General features: G+C 38.8%; 1 protein-coding gene across 2 annotated transcripts in view; it reads right to left on the bottom strand.

Annotated features, from left to right (window-relative positions):
• The window catches only part of LOC120882298 (transmembrane 9 superfamily member 2-like), an 80,683-nt gene that overhangs the window by 60,235 nt on the left and 1,201 nt on the right, over positions 1–19,247 (bottom strand). For both annotated transcript variants that reach the window (XM_040266263.1, XM_040266264.1), the window contains exons 2-5: positions 16,137–16,204; positions 14,981–15,074; positions 10,746–10,873; positions 9,595–9,724 (exon numbers count right to left, since the gene is read on the bottom strand). In XM_040266263.1, the coding sequence (XP_040122197.1) occupies positions 9,595–9,724; positions 10,746–10,873; positions 14,981–15,074; positions 16,137–16,204 (420 nt within the window). The remainder of the gene's footprint in view (positions 1–9,594; positions 9,725–10,745; positions 10,874–14,980; positions 15,075–16,136; positions 16,205–19,247) is intronic.

The raw sequence follows: 19,247 nt of genomic DNA, 5'->3' as shown, positions 1-19,247 counted from the left end.
TTTCTCCAGGGGGTCTTCCCAACCCAGAAATTGAACTGGGGTCCCCTGCATTGTAGGAAGATTCTTTACCGGCTAAGCTACCAGGGAAGCCCCAGAAGCAGCACAGCATAGGGGTTAAAGAAGTGGACTCCACAGTCAAATTGCCAAAGTTGAAGGCTCAGGTATGGCATGTACCAGCCTGTGTGACATTGGCCAAGTTGCTTAACCAATCAATGTCTTGATTTCTGCACCTTTACTGTAGACATCATAACAGGGTGTGTGTTAGTTGCTCAGTCATGTCCAACACTTTGTGACCCTATGGTCTATCCATGGAATTCTCCATACAAGAATACTGGAGTGGGTTGTCATTCCCTTCTCCAGGGGATCTTCCTGACTCGGGTATTGAACCCGGGTCTCCTGCATTGCAGGCAGATTCTTTACCATCTGAACTACAGGGTGCTGTAAGCATTAAATCAATGCATGAAAAGCATTTCAACTACCATGAGGCATAAAGTACTGGATCTGAGAGATAACATGGTAACAAGGTCCTCCAGGATCTGAATCCTGCTTATCTCTCCAGATTCATCTGCTGCCATAGCCTCTACTTAAAATCTGATGTTACTACAAAAGAATTCTTTATTCTGTGCTCTCACAGCACTCAGCTCATATCTATGCCACTTATATCAGATTGTAGTTGGTGTTTTTACATGTTTCCATCCCCTAGTAAATTGTGTTCCCCATTTGATCACAAGGCTAGGAATTTTGTCTGGCTCATTCATTCACTCAACAAATATTTTTGAACATCTACTATGTGCCAGGCACTTCTCAAACATGTTCTCAGAGTAAATATCCTGTAGATGTTCAAAACATACAAGAGGCAGTTTGGGATGGTGCAAAGAGAACAGAATTTGGATTAAAAAACACTGGCATCAGGGAATTCCCTGGTGGTCGAGTGGTTAAAACTCAGGGCTTTCACTGCCATAGCGTGCGTTCAGTCCCTGGTTGGGGAACTAAGATCCTGCAAGCTGCATGGTGTGGCCAAGAAGCAACAACAACATTGAGATGGAATTCATATTTTGCCACATACAAGCTTTTGTATGTCAATTTTTCTGGGCCCTGGTTTTCTTAGCTGTAAAATGGGGCTGCTGCTGCTTAGTTGCTCAGTCACGTCCGACTCTTTGCTACACTATGGACTGTAGCCCACCCAGCTCATCTGTCCATGGGGGTTCTCCAGGCAAGAGTACTAGAGTGGGTTTCCATGCCCTCCTCCAGGGAATCTGCCCAACCCAGGGATCGAACCCAGGTCTCCTGCATTGCAAGCAGATTCTTTACTACTGAACCACCAGGGAAGTCTATAAAATGGGGCTACCACCACTTAATTCATAAAATTATTAAGAGGAATAAGTGAGAAATCATATGGAAAGAGCTAGTTCAGTACCTGGCACAGAATAAGGAAATCATTAAATGTTAGATTCCTTCCTACTAGATATTAAAATTATGCTTTAATGGCGTGGGAGGTGGGAGGGGGGTTCAGGATTGGGAACTCATGTACACCCGTGGCTGATTCATGTCAATGTATGGCAAAACCAATACAGTATTGTAAAGCAAAATAAAGTAAAAATAAAAATAAATAAAATTAAATTATGCTTTAAAACTTTAACTAGATTTCCAATTCCCATCTTATTTGGGCCAAATCTCCTGCTGCAAAGCACAAATGATAAACATAACAAATATCTCCTTAAAAGCAACATGAGCATAGGATATAGCACACTAAGAGTGACCCCTAATGTAAACTATGGACTTTAGGTGGTCATCATGTGATGCATCAATGCAGGCTCATCAGTTGTAATGAATGTCCCACTCTGGTGGAGGATGCTGAGAATGGAGGAGGTTATGTCTGTATGGCACAGAGGGTGTATGGGAAATCTCTGTACCTTCCTCTCAATTTTACTATGAACCTAAACCTGCTCTAAAAGAATAGGCTTTAAAATTTAAAAAAGTAACATGAGGTGACAAGAAAGTAAGGAACTACCAATGCCAAATTCTTTTTTAATTTATTATTCTTATTGTTTTTTATTTATTTTTATTTTTTGGCCATGCCATGTGGCATATAGGATCTTAGTTCCTTGAACCAGGGATCAAACCCATGCCCCCTGCATTGGAAGCCCAGAGTCTTAACCACTGGACTGCCAGGGAGGTCCCAATGCCAAATTCTAAGGGGAAGTCAGAGAGGTCAGCTGGGTAAGGAAGCACTGATGCTGCTCTTGCCCTGAGGATACCTGCTAATTTGGGCAAACCTGAACTTCGGTTTGGGTAGCTTCATAAGGAGGAGGAAGGGGGCACTCAGGGAGGGCCTCCCAGATGAGAAGGCTAATATGAAACCCTCTGCACACTAAGCTGAGACCACCCACCCCTTCCAAAAGCAACATCCTCAGGATAAAGGTGAGCCAGAAGTGAGCCTACTCCTATAGTCCCAGTGGACTATTGGGAAGATGGCCTCAAAGATAAACAGAACCAGGTGCGGGTAGGGGGAGAGAAATAAAACTGTCCTCAAAAACCATAGATTTGCAGGCTGGATTCACATCATCTAAGTTGCCTCAGGAAGTTTAAATTATGAATTTGCCTTAAGGTGTTCCCAGACTGGTATTTCCCAAAGACACCATGTGGAAGTAAATGAAAATCCTCTCTGAAGGAAAGTACTTTGACCCTAGGACTCAAACTCCACAAATACTACTTGAGAACAATGAATATGAAGTCAAAATAACGAAGCATACAAGGAAAAAAGGAATCATGAGCAGGAACTAGCAGAAACAAATTTGTAAAGATTTCAGATCCAGGAATGATAAGAGGCAGATTTAAAATTAACCAAACTTAATATATTTCAAAGACATCAAACACAAGTGTGCATAAAATAGATAAGTATAAAATAATGACCTAGCAGATTTGAAAAACAACAAAACTTATAGAAATGAGAAAGATTATTACTGATATTTTAAGAGAAGGAACATGTGAAAAGACAATTTATAGACCAGAAGATACACCAGAAGAACACAGTACAGAAAAAAAAATAGAAAATACAGAAAAAAAGTTAAGACATGTGGAGAAGAAAAAAACACTTAACATAGCTTTAATTGGAGTCTAAAAAGGAAAGAAGAAAATATCTGACTATGGCTGAGAATTACAGAACTGATAAAAGGCACAAATCCAGGAAACTCAAGGAATTAACAACACGATTAAAAACGCAGCAAAACAAAAATCCATACCCAGATGCATAATCATGAAACTATATCACACCCTCTAAGAAATAGGTGGAATGGAATGTCCCTGGTAGCCTAGTGGCTAAGATTCCGAGCTTTCACTGCCTCAGCCCTGGTTCAGTCTCTGGTCAGGAAATTGAGATCCTAAAAACCATATGGTGTGGCCAAAAAAAAAAAGTGATCAAGAAGTAGGTAGGAATGAAAAGACCAAAACAGAAATTCAAACCTTAAATATTAGAAGAATTACAACAATAAAATGTAGACCATATAAAGACTTTTCAAAGAAATATATTTCATGGAATTGAAAATGCCACCACTTGCAAAACATCATTCTATGTGCTGCTAAAAAAATACACTGCCAATTAAACTTTAACATGCCATCAACTGGAAGACACATCTTGATTTCATAAATGATAAAATATGGGGAAACATGAGTCTTAGAATCAATAACATGTGGAATATCAAAATAGTAAACAAAATGCAATATAATAGAACTGAGAGTAAATGTCATAGCAATACATGTAAATGGGCTTAACTCAGCCATTAAGAGGAAAAGATTTTTCAGAAGATGCCCTGAAGCAAAACCCAACATGTTGTATAAAAGAGACATATCTAAAAGAGATTTGGAAAGTTAAATTGAAAGGATAGGCAAAGTCACACCAAGCAAATGTATGCAAAAAGAAAATAGGAGAGTGGAATCTCCTCTCCAGACATGATGGAAGAACATGAGACTAGATTTACTCTTTCACCTTAAACAATTTTTTCAAATGGTTAAAATATTTGAAAATGGTTTTCAGACCTTGGACAACAAAGAACATTAAGAGAGTGATCACCTAGAGAAGGGGAAGCCTCAAGCTTCCTTCCCAGAGAGAATTTTCAGGCTGTGGTACAGGGAAGGGGTACCCAAAGAAGCCCCGCAATCTCCCCAGTTGGGAAGACAAAGTTCAAAGTCCAGAGAGGCCAAGGGGGCTGGATTTTGTGGGGCAGAATACCAGAGAGAGGGGAGCTGCACAGAGATTTCTGGAGATAAACAATGGCTCTCTTTCATCAGAGTATTGATCAGTGCATGCATGTAAGGTGTGCCAGTTATTGATTTATTGCCTCTCATTGCCAGATTCATGCTCTTTGACCTCTGTGAAAATTATCTGGGCCCTTTGAGTATTTTAACTAGGTCTCCTTTGCAAGCTGGCACTGAATGAAGCTTTGTCAGTAGAGGGCGCTTGGCTAGACACTGCAAGAGAAAAGGTTTTTGTTTCCTGATTGATGGAAGCTACAGTTTCTGAAGCCTCAGCATCCCCTAAGGAATAGTGGATCCAGTTATCACAGTAAAAGAAAGAAATAAAAGACACCAGGTAGAGGAGGATGAACAAGCAGAGCACAGAAGACTTTTAGGGCAGTGAAACTACTCTGTATGATATTATAACAGTGGACACATGTCATTATACATTTGTCCAAACCCATAAAATACACACAAGAGTGAACCCTAATGTAAACTATGGGCTTTGGGTGAAATGTGTATCACATTAACTAATGTGTATCACATAGTGCAACAATGTGTATCTTCACTGTGTATCATCAGTTGTAACAACTGTACCACATTCTGGTGAGTGATGTTGATAATGAGGGAAGCTATGCGTGTGTGAAGGCAGAAGGCACCTGGGAAGTCTCTGTACCTGCCATTTCATTTTTCTTTGACCTAAAACTGCTCTAAATAATAAACCTATTTTTTAAAAAGAGATTTTATGTGCATCCTGATGAAAGAACACATCACTACCTTATCTTGTCAAAGAGATCAAACCTGAGTCTAATCAATCCACTAGATCCATCTATCAATTTCTAAGAAATCAGGGACAGAGGAAAATGTACCCTTGTTTGGATGAATGATACAGGAATACACAAGTGTATAAATCTGTGATAAATCAAATCCAAAGATGCTAATTATAGAATCTAGGTGCTGGGTATGTGAGTGTCCACTATACAATTTATTCAACTTTTCTGTGTGTTTGAAAATGCTCCCGCAAAAAAGAGAATGCTCAGTCCATGGGGTCATAAAGAGTCAGGACACAACTGAGCTACTTCACCTTCACTTTCACAAGGAAATATTGATAAAAGATAAATAAAATGCTCAAGTCTAAACTATAGTGTTGAGAGATGTAGACTTGGGTAATAAAACTATAAAAGAAACTCAAGGAAGTGATCAGGGTGAAAGTTAGGATTGTGGTTATTTTAGGGGATGCAACACAGTTTCAATGGGTAGGATACATGGATACCTTCTGAGGAGGCTGGCCAAATTCAATTTCTTGATCTGGCTGACATTTACAAAGGTGTTCCCCTTATAATAGTTCATTAAACTTTATATCTGCTCTGTGTGGTTTTCTGTTATCTGTTTTTTTTTTTTAACAAAAAGGGTTTTTATTAAGTCCATATCCTTTGGAGAGTTCCCTGGTGGTCTAGTGGTTAGGGTTCAGCGCTTTCACTGCCATGGCCATAGTTCAATCTCTGGTCAAGGAACTAAGATCCTGTAAACTACATGACCCAGCCAAAAATAAGAACCATTCCATATAGAATTTCATCTAGAGTATCAAACACAGACTTTTTTTATCCAAATTTCTCCTATTCATTAACTGCTCTCCTGTAATTTGCTGCTTTTCCTCCCACATTCCCTATGTCAATGTTTACCATTGTGAAGAATATATATCACTGGGGATATATGAGATAATCTTAGGTAGTAGATGAAAAAAATCTGTATTCTACTTTTCTACGTAATTGAAAATAGATGAACAGAATACTAAGCCTGTAATTTCTATAATATCCTTTTAAATAAGTTTAAGTTAAATTAGAGATAAATACATATTTGCCATCTCTTTTGCAGAGCATTGTATTAATAAGTCTCCTAGACTGAGCCAGATGACTATTGAGGTCCTTAATAAAACAATAGCTTTTGTAAAGCAATTATATTCCAGTTGTTTTTTTTAAGGAAAGAAAAACTTTTGAAAAATAAAACAATTATTTTGTTACTGCTTCTAAACTCTGTATCCCATTTATCTCAACTTTGTTACCTCAGAGTGATTTCTCTGTGCTCCAAGAAGGCCTTGGTCTTCTCTGTATTCCACTCCAAATCCTTATGCTTGTCAGATCTAAAGCCATTTGTCTTTATATCTTTACCTTTGCTAGTAATAGCTCAGAAATGAAATCATACAACCTGTAAAATTTTATTTCTGGCTTCTTTTGCTTAGTACAAGTTTGAGATCTCTCCATGTTGTGCATGTGTCAACAGTTTGCTCTCATTTTAATTGCTGAGTTGTTGTACAAGGAATGAATACCCCATATCTTCTTCATTTACTCACCTGTTGAGGGGCATTTACATGGTTTGCAGATATTGGCTAACAAATTGTTACAAATGTTTGTATTAAAAAAAAAAAAGCCCCCTTTGTCCCAGTAAAGTAATGCTCAAAATTCTCCAAGCCAGGCTTCAGCAAGACGTGAACCGTGAACTCCCTGATGTTCAAGCTGGTTTTAGAAAAGGCAGAGGAACCAGAGATCAAATTGCCAACATCTGCTGGATCATGGAAAAACCAAGAGAGTTCCAGAAAAATATCTATTTCTGCTTTATTGACTATGCCAAAGCCTTTGACTGTGTGGATCACAATAAACTGTGGAAAATTCTGAAAGAGATGGGAATACCACACCACCTGACCTGCCTCTTGAGAAACCTGTATGCAGGTCAGGAAGCAACAGTTAGAACTGGACAGGGAACAACAGACTGGTTCCAAATAGGAAAAGGAGTACGTCAAGGTTGTATATTGTCACCCTGCTTATTTAACTTCTATGCAGAGTACATCATGAGAAACGCTGGACTGGAAGAAACACAAGCTGGAATCAAGACTGCAGGGAGAAATATCAATAACCTCAGATATGCAGATGATACCACCCTTATGGCAGAAAGTGAAGAGGAACTAAAAAGCCTCTTCATGAAAGTGAAAGAGGAGAGCAAAAAAGTTGGCTTAAAGCTCAGCATTCAGAAAATGAAGATCATGGCATCTGGTCCCATCACTTCATGGGAAATAGATGGGGAAACAGTGGAGACAGTGTCAGACTTTATGTTTGGGGGCTCCAAAATCACTGCAGATGGTGACTGCAGCCATCAAATTAAAAGACGCTTACTCCTTGGAAGAAAAGTTATGACCAACCTAGATAGTATATTCAAAAGCAGAGACATTACTTTGCCGACTAAGGTCTGTCTAGTCAAAGCTATGGTTTTTCCAGTGGTCATGTATGGATGTGAGAGTTGGACTGTGAAGAAGGCTGAGCGCCGAAGAATTGATGCTTTTGAACTGCGGTGTTGGAGAAGACTCTTGAGAGTCCCTTGGACTGCAAGGAGATCCAACCAGTCCATTCTGAAGGAGATGAGCCCTGGGTGTTCTTTGGAAGGAATGATGCTGAAGCTGAAGCTCCAGTACTTTGGCCACCTCATGCAAGAGCTGACTCATTGGAAAAGACTCTGATGCTGGGAGGGATTGGGGGCAGGAGGAGAAGGGGACGACAGAGGATGAGATGGCTGGATGGCATCACCGACTCGATGGACGTGAATCTGAGTGAACTCCGGGAGATGGTGATGGACAGGGAGGCCTGGCGTGCTGCGATTCATGGAGTCGCAAAGAGTCGGACATGACTGAGCGACTGAACTGAACTGAACTTTCCCAGGATATCTTTACTGGAGATGGGAGAAGAGATGGAGTTTTCATGTAACTAGGACTTTTAGTGGCCTGCTCTGATATGCTGGAATCCCTGAGATATGTATACAAACTACACCTCAGGCCCCATGAGTCTTGTTAGATATGTCAAGCCTTTGATATTAAAAAATACCTCTGAAATTTATTAAAGATTAAATATCTATTGCTTTATATACCATGGTCACTATACTTTTTGCTATAGCTATTATAACTAGCAGTACCAAATATAACTTTCCTTCCTAAATTCATAACAATAAAACTTTAAAGAAAAATTTTAAATTACAGATAAATAATTGCAACTGCCTCAGTTGTGGCACAAATCACCAAGGTGGTCCCTGAATGACTAAAATGCAAGAAGCACAGCCCTTTTCTCTGGAAAGAAACAATGAAGGGTACCATCATTTAGACTCCAAAACCTCTGCTCCTCTCTCTCCCTTCCCCTTCAGCCCATTGCTGATCCACATTGAGTCTCTCCATATAAGAAAGATTCTAAGTAGTGCTGCCCTTCCATGACCATTCAGCCTCCAAGGCAGCCCCAAGACATTTCTGTTACCCTAGGACCCAGTAGAAAACACTTTGAGAATCACAAGATAAATTTCAAACCATGTGATTAGGACTTCCAAGCTAAAAAGATCTGAGTTGGAGTCCTATGTCTCCCACTTACTAGCTGTCTGCCTCTAGTCGTGTCCCTTACCGTCTCTGAGATTGAATTTTATCATCTGTAAAACAGCAGTATTAGATTCTAGCAACAGGGCTGTTTCAAGGATTAAATTAATCACTGTGTATAGGGTGATATAACATTGCTTCTGGCTCATAATAGGCATTTAATGTGACTTTCCTTACCACTGTATACAGGACCTCCTGCCATGATCTGGCTTCTACCTACCCCCGTTTTGAGCTTCATCTCTACATGCATGCCCAAAACCCCAAACCTTATGCTGCAGATATACCCAATTACTCACAGTCCCTCAATCACAGCATGCTATTTCAGACTTCCAATCTCTTGACCAATCTCATACTGATTTCCCATCTAGAAATGCTCACCCACCCATTCATCTAACAAATACTTTTTCATTCCCTTCATTATATCCTCCTTGCTCCTTAGTCTCCTACCATAAAACATTTTATTGCATCAATTTGCTCACAAGTCTATCTCCTACTTAGCACTATGAACTTCTAGAGGGCAAGGGACCACTTGTCTTTGTTTCCTCAACCTCTAGCATAAAACGGAGACAATAGTAGGTGTCCCATTCATGTTTAAGTGACTATGCTGCTGCTGCTGTTGCTACTGCTAAGTCGCTTCAGTCGTGTCTGACTCTGTGCGACCCCAGAGACGGCAGCCCACCAGGCTCCGCCGTCCCTGGGATTCTCCAGGCAAGAACACTGGAGTGGGCTGCCATTTCCTTCTCCAATGCATGAAAGTGAAAAGTCAAAGTGAAGTCTCTCAGTCGTGTCCGACTCTTAGCAACCCCATGGACTGCAGCTCACCAGGCTCCTCCGCCCATGGGATTTTCCAGGCAAGAGTACTGGAGTGGGGTGCCATTGCCTTTAAGTGACTATACTAGAAAGCAAATTGTAAATGAAGCAACATTCTTATATTTCTATAGTAAGTTCTCAATACTTACGTGCATGAAGCAAGCATCACTGGATACGCCACTTTGGGTAACAAAGCAGCCTATCGGAAATCCTGTTGTACAGTACTTATTTCCACCATTTATATCACGACACCATACCACTGGCATATTATCAATAATCCTAAATATAAATATTTTAAGGAAAAGATTTAATAAGCAATTCATATCAAGCAAAACTAACATCATCTTACATATATTTAAGTTCAGATTCTTGTTTGTTTTTGTTTTGGCCACACCACATGACTTGCAAGATCTTAGTTCCCCAACAAAGGATTGAACCCAGGCCCATGGCAGTGAAAGTGCCAAGTCCCAACCACTGGACCGCCAAGGAATTCTCCAGAAGCAGTTTTAAAATCTATTTAATATCTACCTGAAATTACATACTATTTTTTGTGGATTGGCTTTGATTAAAAATCTTAACTTATGGGGAGGAGGTGGGAGGGAGGGCTTAACAAGGAAGAGGTATATGTATACATACAGCAGACTGATGCTATTGTACAGCAGAAACTAACACAACATTGTAAAGAAATTACATTCCAATTTATTTTTATTAATTTATTTGTACTCCAATACTTAAAAACTCTTTTTAAGAATCTGAACTTAAGGAATTCCCTGGTGGTCCAGTGGTTAGTACTCCACCCTTTCACTGCCAAGGGCCTGAGTTCAATCCCTGGTCAGGGAACTAAGATCCCACATGCTATGTGGCATGGCCAAAAAATGAAAAAATAAATAAATAAATAAAAATTCTTCCACTCATTACCCATTCAACAACTATTTACTGAACACCTGCCATATGCCAGGCACTAATACATAATTTGTTTTCAGATAAGAAATAAAAAGGATGCTATCTGAAATCTAGCAAATAAGAAGTCACCCACAAGTTTACCAACTGTCAAACATTGTTTTTCATTCTGTTCTCTTTCCTTGAAGATGATTTTTAAATCTCCAATCAAGATTTCCCCCAATCCATCCCCAAATGCCAGCATATTTTCAAAGAATGCAAACTGGTTAATTACTCTACAGTAAAACTACTAATTTATACTATCACAACATACATTTCTCCAAAGGGAAATAAAACCCATAAAACTGCTTCTGAAGGGAATTGAAATTTTAAGTCATATGATGTCAGATGCCAAACATACCAGTGATGCTGATAATTCAGTTGCATTCCTCTCTTCAAAAAATCCAGCTTTTTCTTTTGATCTTCCTTTGCTGTATCATAAGATTTCATACAAACTTTCACACATGTCTCTGACTTGTTAAAGGAAAACTGTTAAGAAAGAAAATTTAAAATATTCAGAGATTTGGACTAAGTTGTACAAACCAAAATTCACAAAGTAAGCACTTTATATTACAGATAAAACTCTTCTTTAGAGATTTCAGTATGCCATGATTCTTAACACTATTTCCTCTACACTTCAGTACACATCTGAAGTAATTAAACTAGACACACACTTCTTTCAAGAGAACCTGCCTTCTTCAGTACTATATAAGGTGGGGTATAAAATCCACTGCAGCTTTCTATAAATTACCCTGATCTAGAACACTTCACTTAAAACTGATAATAAAATTGGTTGTAGTGATGGTTATGCTGCTGCTGCTGCTGCTAAGTCGCTTCAGTCGTGTCCGACTCTGTGCGACCCCATAGATGGCAGCCCATCAGGCTCCCCCGTCCCTGGGATTCTCCAGGCAAGAACATTGGAGTGGGTTGCCATATCCTTCTCCAATGCATGAAAGTTTAAAGTGAAAGTGAAGTCACTCAGTCGTGTCCGACTCTTGGCGACCCCATGGACTGCAGCCTACAGGCTCCTCCGCCCATGGGATTTTCCAGGCAAAAGTACTGGAGTGGGGTGCCATCGCCTTCTCCAGTGATGGTTATAGAACTCTATGAATATACTAAAAGCACTGAAATGGACACTTATGAGTGGGTGAATTATTTGGCATGCAAATGATCCCTCAATAAAAGTGTTACCAAAAAATAATAAGAAAATATTTGAAACTTTTAATATGAAATCTCTTATTTACAAAGTCTGGCTACTGGAGATGACCAAGGTGAAGTGCTAGTGTTGTGAATCAGAAAACAATGAGCAAGAATAAACAATGAAAATCCAACACCTGATATCCTGAAATCATACAATATTAACCCCAAACTGAGTTGAACTGTCATGTTTCTTCAGTGCAAAGCATAGCATTTCTTGAAAAGGTGCACTTTTCTTTTAGTACAATGGTACAATAGGGGGGCTATGTGCAACTTTAATCATCAAAAAGCAAATGCCTGACACACAGACCAATGGAACAGATCAACAGAGAGCCTAGGAATTACACCTATACAACTAGGCCCAAGTGACTTTTTTTACAAAGGTGCAAAAGCAAGTCAGTGGAGAAAGAACTGAAACTGTTGAAAAGGTCTTTTCAGCAAATGGTACTGAAGTAATTGCACACCTACAGGCCAAAAAAGAAAAAAAAAAATTTCAACCCAAACCTCACACCTTATACAAAAAATGATTCAAAATGGATCACAGACTTAAAGATATAAAGCTAAATTATAAAACTTTTAGAAGAAAGCATAGAAAAATGTTTTTAGGCCTGAAGGCTATACAAAGTCTTCTTAGACTAGACACCAGAAGCATGATTCATAAAAGGAAAACTTGATTATTGGACCACAGAAAATTTTAAGTATTTGCTTCATGAAAGACCCTAATAAGAAGTCAAAAAAAAAAAAGTCACAGACAGGCAGAAACTATTTGCAAATGACTGCTGCAACAAAGGAATCATAACTAGAATACATAAAGAATTCTGAAAACTAAACAGAAAAAGAACAGTAAATGGAGAACTTTAGGGAGCCTTGTGCTGACAGAACTATGCTATGTATTGACTGCGGTAGTAGGTACACAAATCTGCATCACACACACACAAATAAGTGCATGTAAAACTAGTGAAATCTGAATAAGCTCTGTGCATTGTCTAATAGTTTTGCTGTCATACTGTAGTTATACAAGATGTTGCTGTTGTCAGTCACTCAGTCGTGTCCAACTCTTTGTGACCCCACAGACTGCAGTACTCCAGCCTTCCCTGTACTTCACTATCTCCCAGAGTTTACTTAAACTCATGTCCATTGAGTCATTGACGCTATCTAACCATCTCATCCTCTGCCACCCTCTTCTTTTAATGTGCAAGATGTTACCATTGGGCAAATCTGGGCAAAGCGTACAGGAGACTTCCCTGTTCATTCTTTTGTCATTTCCTGTGAATCTGTAATTACTTCAAAATAAAAAGTTGTAAAACAGGCTAATGCCTGATGGTTTCACATATATGGATCAAATTATACACTTTTAATATATATAGTTTATTGGACCTCAGTTATACTTCCATGAAGTTGGGGGAAAAAAAGAAAAAAATATTAGTGCCTTCATAATCATAACCGCTCATGAAAATATCCTTACTCTATCCTCACGTCTATTAAGATATTGAGGGCAATATCAATAGACACTGAGAGTCCAATTATATCTACTTATATCACCCTACCCAAAATATATAAGAACAAAAAATTAAACTTTTTCTCTTTATGAAGCAAAAATAAAATGTGAAAGGCAAAATCATCGTGTGGAACCACCAATTACTGCAGAAAGCTTAAAGAGCATAGTCATTCCACAGTATCAGTCATTGTGCTCAGTCTCTGAGTCACGTCTGACTCTCTACAACCCCATGAACTATAGCCCACCAGGCTCCTCTGTCCATGGAATTTTCCAGGCAAGAATACTGGAGTGGGTTGCCATTTCCTCCCCTAGGGGATCTTCCCAATCCAGGAATCAAAATCACGTCTCTTGCTTCTCCTCCATTGTCATGCTGATTCCTTACCACTAGCACCACCTGGGAAGCCCAGTGAAGTATATCAGTGGAAGACATCAAGATCCACAGATACCAAAATCCACCATTGCCCAAGTCCCTCATATAAAATGGTGGAGTATACACATATGTTGGAGAAGGCAATGGCACCCCACTCCAGTACTCTTGCCTGGAGAATCCCATGGACAGAGGAGCCTGGTAGGCTGCAGCCCATGGGGTCGCAAAGAGTCAGACACGACTGAGTGACTTCACTTTTACTTTTCACTTTCATGCATTGGAGAAGGAAATGGCAACCCACTCCAGCATTCCTGCCTGGAGAATCCCAGGGATGGGGGAGCCTGGTAGGCTGCCGTCTATGGGGTCGCACAGAGCTGGACACAACTGAAGCAACTTAGCAGCAGCAGCAGCATACACATATGGGGCTTCCCAGGTGGCGCTAGTGGTAAAGAACCTGCCTGCCAATGCAGGAGACGGAAGAGACACTGGTTCCATTCCTGGGTCAGGAAGATCCCCTAGAGGATGGCATGCCAACCCACTTCAGTATTCTTGCCTGAAGAATACCATGGATAGAGGAGCCTAGTGGGCTACACTCCAGAGGGTCACAAAGAGTCTGACACAACTGAGGTGACTTAGCACGCATGCATACACATATAACTTATACACATCCTCCCCTATATAGGTAACCCTTGGACAATGCAGAGTTAGGGGATCAACCCTCCCTGAAGCTGAAAATCTACCTACAACTTATAGGGTGGCCTTCCACATAGATGGTTCCTCTGAATGAGATTCCACATCCACAGATTCAGCCAACCATAGATCATATAGTGGGAAAAAAATCTGGGTATAAGTAGACCCATACTGTTCAAACTTGTGTTGTTCAAGGGTCAACTGTACTTCAGATCATCTCTAGATTACCTATAATACTTAATATATAATGTAAATGCTGTATAACTAGTTTTAAGCATAATGTAAATACTGTGTAAATTCTAATTTTGCTTTTGAGGACTCTGGAATTTTTTACCTGAATATTTTTGATTCTCAGTTGGTTGAATCTTCAAATGCAGAACCCTCAGATTTGGAGGGCCGACTATATTAATGCATTCTTCTGGCAACACCAGATTCTACCTCCTTTCCTTTTTCTTTTCCTTTTAAAGCAAAGACTCTTTGGTATGACTGTTGACCCTTGAACAACTACAAGTTTGAACTGCCCAGGTCTATTCTTATATGTGGATTCTTTTCAATAAATATACAGCAGACCCTCTGTATCTATAGGTTTGACATCCACGTATTCAACCAACTGTGGATGGTAGATGGAAAACTTAACACGTGAACCACGGTTTGTTCAATCTACAGATGCAGAACCTGCCTGTATGGAGGGCTGACTATGGGACTTTGAGCATATGTGGATTTTGGCATCCACAGTGGGTCCTGGAACCAACTTCTCATGGATACTGACAGACAACTCTGTATGTAGTCAGTTCTGAGAAGATTCATTTTAAAATAAAATTTAAAATAAGATCAACTGAATAACCTCATAAGGAGATGATGTTATTCTTTCGCCAAACAGTACTTGTCCGAGATTTTCAGAAGGACTTTGCTTTGTGAAGTCATGACAGAAATCAAATCTAAAAAAAGAAAAGTTTAAGTAAGGGTTAAAAAAATTCAACAAAGAAATCAGTCCTGATCATTTATCTAGCTGCTCCACCTTTCATGGTAGATTCTATGTTTCTCTTTAAATTGTTTAACCTCTGATAATTATGAATTCATGATTCAAAATGCTCATGGTACTGCTCTTGACTTTTGTAATGTAGGTAATCACAATCAGAAGGAAACCAACACTATTTTTAGGGTTAAACTTCAAACGACATGTAAGCACAAATAAGGAAATCATGGCTTAAAGTGTGTACTGATTCTAACCTGAGACATTTAGAAACTGTAATTATCAGTTCTGACCAAAGGGGAATTTTAAAAAAAAGCCCCCAAACACATTCTCACATATTCACAAATCAAATGGTTACTAACTGAAAAGAATCACAACTACGTTTAAGTAAATTTGAATGTAAAATGGTTTACATAGAAGATAAAATAAATAGTAGGCCTGAGTAATATTTTTAATACTCATACTAACACCCTACATTTACACCTGGTATTTTAATGAAAATGAGACTTGATTTTATTTCTGCTTAATTAGAGGCAGTAAAGCAGTACCAAAGGAAATTATGATCATTTTTTTCCAAGAAGTGCATCATTTGTTGTTATTGTCAAATGATCATACTTAATCTTCAATATGTAATAACTACTCACTAAACTAAGCACCTTCATCCATTAAAATCTTAGTAGAAACCTACCTATTTGATGTTTTAGAAATAAGATACAACTGCAAAGATATTTTTTCAAGGTTCAAAGTGTAGCAAATTTATAATTTGCCTTTCTTATAAAGAAAAATCAAGAATGGAAACTTCCTAATCTTTTAAGCATTTGTCTTACATTGAAAGTTCTCTATTCTAATCATTTTTTCCTATTACCTTTATTATAATATTACCACATTTCTTAATATACTCATGGCTTGCATTCACTAACTTTAAAAACTGAAGGCACATCTTAACAGTATTATATCATAATTGTGATATAAATTAATCACAATTATATGAATTATATCAGATATAATTATAATGCTTATAACTTACGTATTATATTCATAAGGTAGCACAGACTCTACTGAGTCCAATCTGTTTACATACATTTCTATTGATGACTGCAAAAAGGAAAAAAAAAAACCATTAATAATACAAAGTAAAATAAGGCAGCACTTGCAAAATACATAATGAAGTAACTGAAAGGTAACTGGGTTTATCACTCCCATCAATTTATAACTGCATATTTATAAATTTATAACTTAGTATAGTGTTGTACATTTATAACACAGTACAGTTATAAATTTTAACAGTATAGCTATAAGTTCATAACATTTCATTTATCTGGCATTATCAGGGTCTCTGAACATATAAATTTTTCAGATACCTCAGCCATTCTTAACTTTTTAAAATCATAGAACCCTTTGAGAATATGATGAAAACTATGGCCCATCTCCCCAGAAAAGCACACACATTCACCAAATTCCATATTCAGCTTTAAGAGGCTTCATAAGGACCCTAGCATCCATGGAACTCAAGAACTTGAAATAATTAAGCTACCTGCATAAGTGCTTTTTTTGCATTATTTTAACTATTTTTATAATTATTCTAAAATACACTTCACTCTTTCCCATCTTAAACAAAACATTATGATCACAATTTAACCTTCCTTGATGACTCAGGGGTCATTTTGAGCATCAGCCATTGCACTTGCTTTGACTCTATGACATCTTCAGTATCAATTGAAATGAGAAGAGTTATTTGCCCCCAAACTGAATGGCAAGAGATGACTACTCACACCCCCACTACCCACACTCCCTGAACTCTACCAAAGAATATAAACTTGTTTGTAAAGATTTTATGTCTCTTTCCTTATGGCTGTTGCTGTCATTAACATGTATACTCTGATTTTATTTTGGTAAAAAAAAAATGCATGTGAACTCTCATTCACTCATGGTTGGGAATGTAAAATGGTATGGCTACTTTGGAAGACAGTTTAACAGTTTCTCACAAAACTAAACATACTCTTACCACATGATCCAGGAATTTTGCTCCTTGGTATTTACTCAAAACAGTTGAAAACATGTCTACACAAAAAACTTACACACAATGTTTATGGCAGCTTTATTCATCCTTGTCAAAATTTGGAAGCAACCAAGGTGTCCTTTAGTAGATGAATAGATAAATGTACTGTGGCACATCTAGACAATGGAATATTATTCAGCACTAAAAAGAAATGAACTAGTCCACTATGAAAAGACATGAAAGAGACTTTAATCATATTACTGTGTGAAAGATGCCAAGCTGAAAAGGCTACATACTGTATGATTTCAACTATGTGACATTCTGGAAAAGGCAGAAGTGTAGAGACAATAAATACATCACTGGTTGTCATGGGTTAAAGGGACATTAGGATGAGTGAGCAGAGAAAACAGAGGATTTTTAGGGTAATGAAATTACCCTGTATGATATTATAATGATGGATACACGTCACTATACATTTGTTCAAACTCATAGGATGTACAACACTAAGATTAAACTGTAACATAAACTATGGACTTTAGGTGATAATGTTATTCAGTGCAGGTTCACCAACTGTAAGAAAGGTACCTCTGGTTGGGGATGTTAATAATGGGAGAGGCTATGCATGTGGCGGGGGGAGGCGGGGGGCAAGGCATATGGTAACTCTATATGCTCTCTGCTGCGAATCTAAAACTGTAAAAAAAATAAAGTTTATTGAAAGTATAAATGTGCACTGTTGTTCAGTCGCTCAGTTGTGTCCGACTCTTTGTGACTCCATGGACTGCAGCACACCAGGCTTCCCTGTCCTTCACTGTCTCCCAGAGTTTGATCAAATTCCTGTTCTCTGAGTCTGTGATGCCATCCAATCATCTCATCTCACTACACGATTTCTGCCTATCTGAAATCAAGAGGCCAGACACTATATGCTTTCAGCCACTCGGAAATCAAGAGGCTGGACACTATTGAATTTGGGAAGTTTGGCATGCTAAACATAAGAAGGTACAATCTCAGAATCAAAAGTAGAACACATTCAAGGAGGCAAGTAAATCTAAAAGAAGAGCTTACAAAAAAGAAATTCCAGACATTTGATATGGTTAAAGATTATATTATTTTTGCTAGGAAGTCTGCTGAAATAAAGAACGAGCCAGGACTAGGCATTACCAGTCAGAGAAAAGGCAGGTGTAAAATAATTTTTAATACCATTTCTTACTTACTGTATTTGGCAAGATGATGGCTCAAAATACTACTATCAATACTTCTCACAGGAAAAGGCAAGCTCCAGGTTTTAAGTGCAAATTTGCTGCACCTAGACCTGGTCTCTAAAAACCCCAACTTTCAATTTGTTAAGTCTGTAGTCAAGCCACACCTAGCACTGTTCTTAGCTCTAAAGCCTTTGCGGTTCCTTCTACCAAAACATTGCTCACACACTTGACTGGCAACTTGAGATCAGAAAATAAGTCTTACTATTCATTAATACTTTTTGAATGGATTACTTGCAAAAAAAAATTTACAGTGAGTTTCTAGTTTAAAAAACAAGGCTGCCAAGGAAGGAAGTCAAAAATTTATCAGGGGGACGTGTGGAAGAGGAACTGAGCAAGAAATCTCTGGCTAAAGAAAACTCATAATGATAATGGTCACCACTTATTGAAAGCTTGCCATATGCCAGATGTTTTTGTCAGTGATTTTCATACCTTGTCTCATTTTATTCTCACAAGTCTGAGAGGTAAACATTATCTTGCTGTTTGCAGAGAGGGCCCAAGGGAAACCAACATGAATTAACAAGAGTTAAACAGGTAAAAATCTGAGACCACAGGAGTTAGGAGTGACACACACATGGTGTGACTATACGTAAGATCAAGTGAGAAGTGTGTCTTGAAAGGCAGATTGTATAAGGGGGACAACAGGAAGGGGAAGTGGGGGAGAAGACTATACGTAGCGGAAGAGGAAGGAACACCGGAAGAGGAAGGAACACCGGAAGAGGAAGGAACCACCGAGATGGAAGGGGAGGGGCTATGACGGGGGCGGGGCTATGACGAAGGAGGGGCTATGACGGGGAGGGGCTATGATGGGAGGAGCTATGACGGGGGAGGGGCTATTACAGGGAGAGCTATGGAGGGGAGGGGCTATGATGAAGGAGGGGCT

Source organism: Oryx dammah, unplaced genomic scaffold (assembly GCF_014754425.2).
Source record: "Oryx dammah isolate SB20612 unplaced genomic scaffold, SCBI_Odam_1.1 HiC_scaffold_23, whole genome shotgun sequence".
In the NCBI taxonomy this organism is placed as follows: Eukaryota; Metazoa; Chordata; class Mammalia; order Artiodactyla; family Bovidae; genus Oryx; species Oryx dammah.
Note: the sequence above shows the minus strand (reverse complement) of the source record. Positions and strands in the feature narration are given on the sequence as shown.